Source organism: Sus scrofa, chromosome 8 (assembly GCF_054392235.1).
Source record: "Sus scrofa isolate SSC_HxYL_T2T_F1_AM1 chromosome 8, Sscrofa_HxYL_maternal_Yorkshire_Landrace_v2.0, whole genome shotgun sequence".
Classification (NCBI taxonomy): Eukaryota; Metazoa; Chordata; class Mammalia; order Artiodactyla; family Suidae; genus Sus; species Sus scrofa.
In genome coordinates this window covers 37,995,556-38,007,570 of record NC_139390.1, presented here as the reverse complement: position 1 = coordinate 38,007,570, position 12,015 = coordinate 37,995,556, and the positions used below count along the sequence as shown (strand labels likewise).

At 40.7% G+C, this 12,015-nt stretch overlaps 1 protein-coding gene across 2 annotated transcripts in view; it reads left to right on the top strand.

The window, feature by feature from the left end:
* Positions 1-12,015, top strand: part of TEC (tec protein tyrosine kinase) — a 131,467-nt gene that overhangs the window by 97,290 nt on the left and 22,162 nt on the right. For both annotated transcript variants that reach the window (XM_003128960.6, XM_013978655.3), the window contains exons 4-8: positions 755-836; positions 1,501-1,629; positions 5,146-5,192; positions 6,122-6,294; positions 8,429-8,494. In XM_003128960.6, the coding sequence (XP_003129008.1) occupies positions 755-836; positions 1,501-1,629; positions 5,146-5,192; positions 6,122-6,294; positions 8,429-8,494 (497 nt within the window). The remainder of the gene's footprint in view (positions 1-754; positions 837-1,500; positions 1,630-5,145; positions 5,193-6,121; positions 6,295-8,428; positions 8,495-12,015) is intronic.

Below are 12,015 nucleotides of genomic sequence, written 5' to 3'. Positions count from 1 at the left end.
GACAGAACATTGTAAATCAACTATAATTAAAAAAAAACTTAAAAAGGAAAAGAATAAGACTATCTAATTTCTAAGAGGAGTACTGTGGTTGAAAGGTGGGGCCCTGGAGCCAGGATCCTGGCTTTCTGGATGTGCAGCCAGATGCCGATGGGCAGGTGAAGTCGGGGCACCATTTGCAGTGCCTCCTGAGTGAATGGTGCCTGCGGGAGTCATGTAGGAGTGGAGGGTCTGTGGATCGGCCTCAGTCTCCTCCTCTGTAAAATGGAAACACTGATGCCTTGATGGTAGGATTCATTCAGTAATGTCTGCAAAGCACATAGTATAGAGTTGGGCTAGTCAGTGCTGAATAAAGCTGGCTGCTGCAGTTATTTACAGTGGCAAAAGGAAGGTAGAGGAGTGATGTTGAAAGACCAGTCCTTTCATCTAAAATGTTATTCAGGTTGGAATAATCCCTGCTACACCAAGTTTACTTAAGGAGCTTTAGTTAATTAGATCATAAGAAATAATGAGATTGGCAAAGCATCCTGGCCTCTGTATATAATTTTTTCTTCTGTAAAATCACAGTCCTTTGCAAACTGTGTATCCCAGTGTAGACATTAAGAAATGAATGTGCTTTTCTAAGAAGGGAATCTCGCTTCTTTGAATTGCAAGTAGTTGACTTCTGCTCAGTCTTTTAGAGCTCAAGGGCTCTGTGCCAGGCAGAAGTGCTGTGGCTAAGCATTTCTCACCTGTTCCATCTTTTGTTTTATTTCAGGTGGTGCATGATGCTAATACACTTTACATTTTTGCACCTAGTGCACAAAGCAGGGACCGATGGGTGAAGAAGTTAAAAGAAGGTAAAAACTTGTATAGTGAAGTATTAATCTATACACAATTTCAAATTGTTCTTGCTGAAACATAAATACAGTTAGTATATCTTACATTTATAAACTCAATCTACAATAAACGTTTCTCTAAGGACGTTGTGTCGCTGTAAGTGCCACATATTGAAGATAACTTCTGTTTTATAATCTGGTTCCTTCAAGTAGCGCATACATAGTTTCTAAGAAAAACATGCTCTCATTTAATGTGTAATACATTTGGAGATGACTAAACACTGGGCTTCTATGATAACAGGGTTTGATCTTTTCTAAGAAATTGCCTGTCTAATCAGCATCTGATGTGGATGAATTGACTTGTGCATAAAGTGTGTTAGTTGGTGATTTGTCCCACACCATCCCCGTCGCTTCTTCTGCAGAGCGAGATGGTGGTGGGCTGCCTTTAGTGTTTATCCATCATGGTGTAGCAGAGGTCACTTCTGCCAACAAGGGTGCCTCGCCGAAAAAAGGAAGTGAAAGAAAACCATGTGGATTCTCTGAATGCTGAGTTAGATGATGTTATGAGGGTATCCTGATGGTAAACATGATATCTGAGAAAGAAAAAATGACCAGCGGTGTTACTGAACAAAACACTGTCATCTCTTTTATTTCACTAATCATTTAATGTGTCTATGAATTACAGAAATAAAGAACAACAATAATATTATGATTAAGTATCATCCTAAATTTTGGGCAGACGGATGCTATCAGTGTTGCAGACAAACTGAAAAACTAGCTCCTGGATGTGAAAAATATAATCTTTTTGAGAGTAGTAAGTATTCATTTTATTCTGTAATTATAGTGTGCTCAGGCTGTCTATGGTATTGGTATAGCGAGAAAGGGACATGGTTTTGATTTTGATGGTGGCTCAGTATGGCCTTCACACTTTGTAGCACAGGGTAAATGTAGGGTAGGTGCATTTTGTGAGAATAATTTTAGTTCGTTAGCGGTGGGGCCATCTCATGGAATCAGAAGAGCGATCTGATTTATGACAACATGAAAGCCTGCTAAAAGTGACTGTATTAGACTCACAGACATGGAGAACAGATTTGTGGTTGCCAAGGGAGAGGGGAGCGGGGAGGGATGGAGTCGGAGTTGGGGATTAGCAGAGGCAAACTATTATATATAGAATGGATAAACAATAAGGTCCTTCAGTATCGCACAGGGAACATTGTTCAATATCCTGTAATAAATCATAATGGAGAAGAAAAAAAAAAAGCACTGTATTTAAAGCATGGCCCTAATGTGACATCATCAGCAGCTTTTCTCTTCTTCTACTTCTTTTTTTTTTTTGGTTTTACTAAGGTAGTTGATAAAATTTTAAGATCCTTAAATTTTACAGTGAGATGGTTGGATATACTTACCCATTGGAAAGGATTCCTCCCATTGAGTTAATTCATACATCTGTCACCTTGCATGTTTATCTTGTGTGTGTGTATCTGTATATGGGAACATTTAAGTTTTTCTGTCTTGAAAAACTCAGTTATACAGAGCAGTGTTATTTAGCAGCTGTGGTCACCACATTATACGTTCGATCCTCAGATCTTATTTATCTTTTTTTTTCCTGCTATATATAGTTTGAATTGAGTTATAATTAACCTATGCTGTTCATCTTACAACTGAAAGTTTGTACCTGTTTGCTGACATTTCTATTTCTCTTACCCCAGCCCTTGGCAACCGTTTTTCTATTCTCTGTTTCTATGAATTTGAGTTTTTTTTTTTAAGGTTATGCTTCTAAGTGATACCATACGGCATCTGTCCTTCTCCCTCTGGCTTATTTCACTTAGCATGATGCTCTCCAACTTCATCCATGTTGTGGCAAACAACAGGATTTCCCTTTTCTAAGGCTGAGTAGTATTCCATTGTATATATGTACCACATCCTCTTTCCTCTTCTTCTCTTTCTTCCTCTTCTTCTTTTAGGGTAGAAGCTGCTTTTATTTTATTTTATTTTATTTTATTTTTTGCTATTTCTTTGGGCCACTCCCACGGCATATGGAGGTTCCCAGGCTAGGGTTCTAATCAGAGCCATAGCCGCCGGCCTACGCTAGAGCCACAGCAACTCGGGATCTGAGCCGCATCTGCAACCTACACCACAGCTCACGGCAACGCCGGCTCCTTAACCCACTGAGCAAGGGCAGGGATCAAACCTGCAACCTCATGGTTCCTAGTCGGATTCATTAACCGCTGCACCACAATGGGAACTCCTGCTTTTATTTTATTTTTAATTTTTTAAAGTTTTATTGAAGTATAGTTAATTTATAAAGTGAAGCATACAACACTTCACTTCTGCTGTACAACAAAGTGACCCAGTTCTATACATATACACATATCCATTCTCTCTCAGATTCTTTTCCCGCATAGATTATCACAGAATACTGGCTAGAGTTCTCTGGGCCATGCAACAGGTCCCCGTTGGCTAATCATTCCATAGACCTCAGTGTGCCTATGCCCATCCCAAACCCCCAGTCCATCCCTCCCACCCCCCAACCTGTTCTCTTTGATAACCATAAGTTTTTCAAAGTCTGTACATCTCTTTCTGTTCTGCAAATAAGTTCACTTGTATCTTTTTTTTGTTTGTTTGTTTTGGCCCGTTTTTAGGGCTGCACCCAAGGCATATGGAGGTTCCCAGGCTAAGGGTCGAATTGGAACTGTAGCCACTGGCCTACGCCACAGCCACAGCAACTTGGGACCCGAGCCTCGTCTGCGATCTGCACCACAGCTCACAGCAACACCAGATTCTTAACCCATTGAGAGAGGCCAGGGCTCAAACCCAAGTCCTCATGTATACTAGGTAGTTTCGTTAACCATTGAGCCACGATGGAAACGCCCTCATTTGTATCCTTTTTTAAAGATTCCACATATAGGTGATATCATTTGATGTTTGTCTTTTACTGTCTGACTAACTTCATTTAGTCTGATGGTTTCTAGGTCCATCCATGTTGCTGCAAATGGCATTATTTCTTTCTTTTTTATGGCTGAATAATATTCTGTAGTATATATGTACCACATCTTCTTTATCCATTTCTCTGTTGATGGACATTTAGGTTGCTTCCATGTCTTGGCTCTTGTAAATAGCATTGCAATGAATTTTGGGGTACATGTATCTTTTTGAATTATTTCCTTCTTTTTCTAAGGCTAGTATTCTGTTGTATATATGTACTGCATCTTCTCTGTTTATCTGTTGATGGACGCGTAGGTTGTGTCCATACCTTGGCTATTGTGAAGAGTGCTGCAGTGAACATGGGATTGTAGATAGCTCTTTAAGGTACTGATTTCACTTCCATTTTGTGTATACCCAGACATTGCTAAATCATACGGTGGTTCTATTTTTAATTTTTAGAGGAACCTCCCTATTATTTTATGTAGTGGTTGCACCAATTTACATTCCTACCAACACTGAACAAGGGTTCCCTTTTCTCCACATGCTCACTGGCATTTGTTATCATGTGTGTTTTTTATAAGCATCATCCTAATACAAATGAGGTGATATCTTTTTGTGGTTTTGATTTGCATTTCCCTGTGATTAGTGATGTCGAGCACTTTTTAATGTACCTGTTGGCCATCTGTACGTCTTCTTTTAAAAAGCGTGTGTTTAGGTCCTTTGTCCTTTTTTGAGTTGTTTGTTTTACTGTTGAGTTGTACAAGTTCCTTGTATATTTTGGATATTAACCTCTTATCAGATATAGATAAGGTTTGCAAACATTTTCTCCCTTTCTATAGGCTGTCTTTTCATTTTGTCGATGGTTTCCTTTACGTAGCAGAAGCTCTTTGGTTTGATGTAGTCCCATTTGTTTGTAATGAATAAGACATGGCCTCAGTCCCTATGGTATTTATAATCTGTTCAAGAAGGCAGAAATACAAACCGATTTTAGTAGTATTTTAAGATTCTGGGGAGTTCCCATTGTGGTGCAGTGGAAACAAATCCAACTAGTATCCATGAGGATAACACTTTGATCCCCAGCCTTGCTCAGTGGGTTAAGGATCCAGCATTGCTGTGAGCTGTGGTGTAGGTTGCAGATGTGACTTGGATCCGGTGTTACTATGGCTGTGGTATAGGCCAACAGCTGCAATTCTGATTCCACCCTTAGCCTGGGAACTTCCATATGCCATGGGTACAGCCCTAAAAAGCAAAAAGAAAAAAAAAAAAAAAAAGGAAAAAAAAGATTCTGTTCGAAAATAGTGCAACGTGGACCTCTTGTTTTGGGTTCACATTTACTTTTCCCTAAGACTTTCAATTATTGGTAGGTGGCGTTTTGACATTTTTTGATCTTAATTATTATTTTCAGGTATAAGAAAAGCACTACCTCCAGCACCAGCACCAGAAAAAAAGAAGGTAAAGTGGTCTTTAATGTTCAGAAGCATTTGCAGTTGATTAAGAACATTTATATTCATTTGTGTGATGCTGCCCCTCTGCAAAGATCGTATCAGAAATGGATAGACTGTGGCTTACTTGATTTTTATCTTGATGTCAAACTATATCATTTAATTGAATCAGATATTATCATTGGGGGCCCTCTTATCATCTGACAGTTTGCTTGTATCTTAGATTCAAGAGTTGCATAAGATGTGTGGGACTTTAAAGGAATATTTCAATCTTAAGACCACAGTATTATGACAAGGGAGTGCAGTCAGTGATTTAATGATGTCCCTTTGAATAGTGAGCTATCGTGGAAAACACATGTGCTTTGGACTCAGAGAGAAGCTGGTCCAATGTAAATCTGATATGAGTGACTTTGGGTAGGTTACTTAAACCACTGTTTTTTCCGTTGTAAAGTGAGAGTTGCATACTCTACCTCATGGGATCGGAATTGAGAGTAAATGAGAAAAAGTGTGCTAGGTACTAAGAGTGTACCTTGCACATAGTAGGTGCAAAGAAGTGAAAATCCCTTTGTGCAGGAGGAGACCTGATGCAAGACTATGCCATAGTGCCCCTTTCCCCAGCTCTGGCCATTAAATGCTGGGGTTGCCTTGAGTCCTCCCAGTTTGTAGTCACATGTTACCCTTGCCTCTCCCTGGAAAACCTGCCCTGACACTGAGCAGAAGCCTCCTGATGTTTAAAGACAGCTTTTGCCCTTGTCCTATATTCTGAAACCCATGAGCAGCCCAGTAGCATCAACATCATCTAACTCATGGGGGGGGGGCGGGATTCACCAGATTGTCTTAGACTCGATTCTCTGGTGATGTGCGTATCAGTTAGTGTTTTACCTCGCATCCGATTTCAAACAGAAGACTAAACTCTCACATGGTATCTCCTATCCTTAGCGAAGGCCTCCCCCACCAATTCCGCCCGAAGAAGATAATAGTGAAGAAATCGTGGTAGCCATGTATGACTTCCAAGCAACGGAAGCACATGATCTCAGATTAGAGAGAGGCCAGGAGTATATCATCCTAGAAAAGAATGATGTTCACTGGTGGAGAGCAAGAGATAAATATGGGTGAGTATTCCCTCTCTGTGGATGGTACACAGTGGATGGCCCAGAGTTCAATACTGAGTGAGAGTTCAGTACTGTGACTGCTGTGTCATGAGATCGGGTTCAGCAGCCGTAAGTGAAAGCACACATTATTACTCTGCCATAACACACTGTATTCTTAGTACCTACTCAGTAAATGTAAATGGATCAACCACTTCTTTCTAGAAATTCGAATCCATTCCACTGGTCTCTTTCTCATCCATTACATATTTAAATTGGGTTATTTCACTCTAGGGAGAAATTAAATTTTACATTTTTCCCTCCTGAGATTTATTGATGGAACCAGATCATTTACCCTATGAAATGAGCCACAATCTAGATGAAGCTAATTGCTTCCACACGATGTCCTGCAATGTGTATCTTTGTTCCGTATTTCCTATAGACTGTAATCTATAGGCTTGATCACATTAAGTCAGTATCTGGTTGTCCCACTTGTAATGATGCCAAGGTTACTCAGTGCTTCAGGTGTCAACCTTATTCCTCCATCATAAAGTTCTTCACCTAATGATTTTGGCATCCGTGATGATTATTGCTTAAATCCATGATTTCATTAGGGGCTGCAAAATGGTGATTTTCTAATTCTGCCATGCCACCTGCATGTGTTGATTCTCTAAAGAACTGCCTCATGAATCAGTTTATTTTAGTTCATGAAGGAAAGGCAAGATAAATTTTGGATTCTTTCCTTTTACCATTGTTTAGAATAACGAATTGATGACTGAGCTTTCTCTATTGACAACTGTGGTAACCAGTAAATTTTTAATGTGTTACTATGGATGCTCATAGATTTGGTTTTAGTCAGTTGCAGTCATTATTCTTTTTGGTTGAATCATTCTATCTTGGGTCAGTGGTAGCTTTTTTTTTTTTTTTTAGGATGTTATATGAAATTTTTATCAAAATAGAAATGATTCTACATGCTAATTTGGTTCAACATTTCAATATCATTTATAGAGTATAATTCCAGTATGTAAGGATCTTAGGGGAATAAATCCCCATCTTAAGAAATTGCAGGGATAAGTAGTAGCTATTTTTGATTGGGGACCCCTTTTATCCTTCTTTCTCGGCTTCCCTGCTTTCTAAATAAAATAAAATGGCTCAAGTTCCTCCTGTATTTTTCCTGGCCAAACTTGCAATTTTCCATTTTGCCAAGGAGTACTGGCTCCTTTTTGGTTAGAAATATTATTTAGAGACAACAGTAGGGATGCTAGGATTCTAATTGCTGCTGTATTGTCCTTGCTTCTGGGCCTTTCTCAGTGCAGTAGAGCTATATATATGCACTCGCTGTGTGTGTGTGTGTGTGTGTGTGTGTGCGTGTATTATGAGTTCTTACTAATAGTTCAAATTCTAATTTAAGATTACAGGGTTTTTACTCAACTTAGAAATTTGGTACATTTATCTCCTTTATGCTAAAATTCTTGGCTCCAACCAAGATTCTACCTACTATGAGGGCTCCTTAAACTCTAATGGGCATAGGACTCATTTGGGGTAAAACCAAAAATTCCTTGGCCCCACATAGGCCTTCTCAATTCAGATCTCTTGGGGCATGACCCTGGCATTTGCCTTTTTAACAAGTGTTCCTGGTGACACTGATGTAGAAGTCAGAGGTTACCCTCTCTGAAACAATGTACTGCAAAGACTGTTGGGGTATTGGAGTGATGGGTATTTTTACCCCACACTTCAACTTTTCTGCAGTAGTGTTTTCTTTAAAACATCCCGAGAAATTGTAAATTCAAGAAAAGCATCATAGACTATTAGGAAGGGCTCTGAACTTAGTCACAAGTTCAAAGTCCGAGTTCTGGCCCTGATGCTGGTTGGCTCTGAGACCTTGAGAAAGTCTCTTAACCTTTCTAAGCTTTGGTTTCCTCACTACACAGTGAGCACAATAATGCCTGCCTGTCTCAGATTTTTTGTAGGATCAAATGAGGAAATACTTTGCAAAGTATCAAATGCTATGGATATATTAAATTATTGGGGATCAGCCAGTCTTTCTTATAAGCTTTAGGTGATATTATACTTTATTTCAGAAAGGCAGTGATTTTTCTTTTAATAAGCTCTCAGTAAAATAATTTCAGTTTACCTAATGTATTTTTCTTATTTGTAGGAGTGAAGGATATATCCCAAGTAATTATGTGACAGAAAAGAAATCCAACAACTTAGATCAATATGAGTAAGTAAAAGGTTATTTGGTGAATGTGGAGAATCAAAAAAATGTTTTTATTTTCCTGATTATGTAAGACATTTTGGAGATCAGTGGTAATCTTTCATTTTCTTTAAAAGGTGATACAACCTTATCCTTAACTCAGTGGTCTGGGGTGGTAAAAGATGTGAGAATTAGTTTGTACAATACACTTTACCTGAAGGTGCTAGGTGTGAATAGAGTTACGGAAGCGAATACAATTGAACTGGTTTTAAACAAATTGCAGCTTATGCCTTTGATATACAGATCATTATTCATTCATTCTAGAAATTAGAATACACTTTCTGGGTGGCCGTTAAAAAAATTGATTGTTTCTTTTTTTCTAATTACAGTAATAACACATGACTGATTACTGTTTTAAAATTGTTTGAAAATATGAAAAATATTAATAAGAGAAATTATTCATAAATTAACTAGAGTTGATTCTGTCAGCTGTATTTCTTTCAATCTTTTTTTACTATTTAAAAAAATAGAATAGGAGTTCCTGTTGCAGTGCAGTGGAAACGAATCTGACTAGGAACCATGAGGTGGCAGGTTCGACCCCTGGCCTCGCTCAGTGGCTTAAGGATCTGACATTGCCATGAGCTGTGGTGTAGGTTGCAGATGCGGTTTGGATCTGGCATTGCTGTGGCTGTGGTATAAGCCAGCAGCTACAGCTTCGATTCGACCCTTAGCCTGGGAACTTCCACATGCTGCGAATATGCCCCTAAAAAGCAAAAACAAAAAACAGAATTATGCTTTATATACTGTTTCATATCCTATTTAATTCACTTAGCAGTATATTCTGAGTGTATTTCCTCATGCCATTAAATATTCTTTAAAAATACTTTCATAACTGCACTGTATTTTATTCAGCCCTAAAGTCTTTAGCTACTTACTGAGACCTGAGCAGGCATCAGGCACTATGCTGGGCCTTAGGAGGCACAACAAGGCATATGGCCCATGGATAGATCTGCAATAATTTATACCATCATTTCCTTCTTTGTGTGCCATTATTTCGTTTAGGCATCTTTACGACATCAAAGTACTGGGATACCTCTTCCTACGTATTGCTGTAAACTACATCTTTAAGAATCTGTGTACTGGGCTAAAGTTATGAACTTCTTAAGATCCTAATGCGTGCTGTCAGGTTACTTTTCAGAGGAAGCAAGGGGCTACTGTCTAATGCTCACTAGCAGTGTGTGGCCAGGTTTTAGAAGCTCTTTTGTGGTCATTCTGAGGTGGTGTATTGATGCTCCATTCACTTCTTTAAAAATAACACCGTCACCACCACTGCCACCAACACAGAGCTATTTCCTCTATGTCGCTTCCTGTGATGTGAGGGCACCTTAAACGTCTGGAAAAGAGTGAATAGTTTCGGAAGTCATAACAGCCAGTGGTGTGACCCCTCAGAGTTGTTTTCAAAGTAGGTGAGGATGTAAAAAATGTGTAACTAAAGTAGCTTCTGCCCTGAAATACATTTTGGGAAAATATAGCAAATCCTTAGAATTTGGGAAGAGGCTAGCAAGTGAAAACGTGGACCTGATTTTAAAGTGATCTGAGAACTAACTGGTCATTTGAGGACGGAGGTGCTTGGAAACTAGGTAGTCCTTACCTCAATGTGAGAACTCCCCTTGTGACTCAAGGGATTACAAACAAGGGTTTTAGGAAGTTTGTGATTCATTGCCGTGCATATGGGTGCCTGGCTCCACCTCTGGGTGACTAAGTGAACTTGAACTTGGCCATGTGAGTCCCCTCAGGGGTCTGCCCAGGAGTTGGGGATTCCATAGGGTGTGGTGCCAGGCCTGGCTGGATGAGAGTGACGGGGGCGGTGGGGGGGTACCTGTTCTCAGTGCTGCCCTCAGAGCACCCCCACTCCCACCCCCCGCCACCTCCCTTCTTTTGTTGCTTCATGCTCCGTGGTTCCTGGTTCATGTGGGATTTTGCTAACAATCCTACAACACATCTTAAACGTCTCCAGGGTTGAAAAGTCTTTTGCTAGCTGCTCAGTCGAGAGCCCTTCTGCTGTGTGTTTTGGGAGCAGAAGGAGTCCCAGCAAGCGGGGCTCAGGGTCCACTGGGTGGGGCTCAGGACTGCCAGCCTGCAGCTCCCAGGGTGGGCAGTACCCTGGTTCTGACCCAGGTCACAGTGAAGGGGGGAGGACCAGAGCAAGTGCTTTGGGAAAGAAGTGGGCTCAGTGTGGGGAGCAGTCAGATGTCCTTGGTGGAACCATGATAAAGGGAGAAGGTGACAGTGCAGGGCCCCTTAGAACAGGAAGTGTCTAGAATGAGGCTTTGAGTGAGTGATCCAGGAGGCAGGGGCCAGATTGAGAACCAGTGAAGATTTGTAGCTCATGGGTTGGTTGGTTCGTTTCTAGTTTTCATTCATTTTCACCTGACGTCTCCTTTTCAGGATTTGCCCAACCCACGTTCCCTAGGAAGTTTGGCCAGGATCCATTCTTTCCAGAAAGGACTCAGTGTCCCCAAATCTCTTCTATCCCTCTGTTCAGACACTGCTCTGAAGTCCTGTCCCTCTGGAGTGTTTGGAGTGACTAGCTAATCTGAAAGCCTCATCCACATGAGGGTTTTGATAGCTAAGAACAGAATGACAAATTACCTGCAAATCGAGGCATTACCTTCTAGAGGTATATAGTTCCTTCGTCATGGGGCTAGCTGACCCCAACAGGCATTTCTCTGGTGGGCTCAGGAGAGGTGCACACGGGCTGGCATCTGGACCACAGCACTCCTGCTCACCACGTTCTCCCTCCATCTCACCCCAGCGAGTCTTCTTCCCGAAGGATGCATTCAGCAGAGCCGCTCTTGTCTTTCCCCCTTGGTCAGTGGTCAGTATCGTAGAAGAGCAAGAGAGGCCACAGAGAACCATTGGGAAATAGCACAAGTCGATTCATCTTCTCTTTGTCTCTCCCGCCTTCCTTCTTTCCTTCCTGTATCCTACCCCTCAGGGTCTGAGTGTATTTCCTAGAGAGGGGAGAGCATCCTTTCTGAGGAACCTGCAAAAGCCATAAAAATGACCACTCAGAATAGGGTTTGTGCCATGGATTCCTCTTCTTCCCTTATTTGCTTTATCCCTTCCCAGGAGCTTGAATATACCAAGTGAGGAAAGGATCTTATTCTTTCTCTGAGTATCTTACAACTAACTCCTCTTGAGAGCCACCGTCTAGCTGTACGTGAACGTGAGACTAAACCACCATTCCTTACTCTTACTGTGAAGATGTGGGCTTGGATCACCTGCTATTAATAGATTTTTTTTTCTTCAGTCTTTCAGGTCCTGTTGGTTTATAATGTATAATGAGAGCTCCAGTTACCTCTCCTAATTAATTTTTATGATGGTTTTTTGGTATCCTGACAGATAGTGCTTGTATCAGTGAAAAGGATTTGGGGATAGAGTCCATCCTGTTGTCCTTATTTATTTTATTTCTCAACTGCATTCAGAAGTTGATTCATCAGCGAGTTCTCTGGTGGCTTAATGGTTAAGGACTCAGCATTGTCACT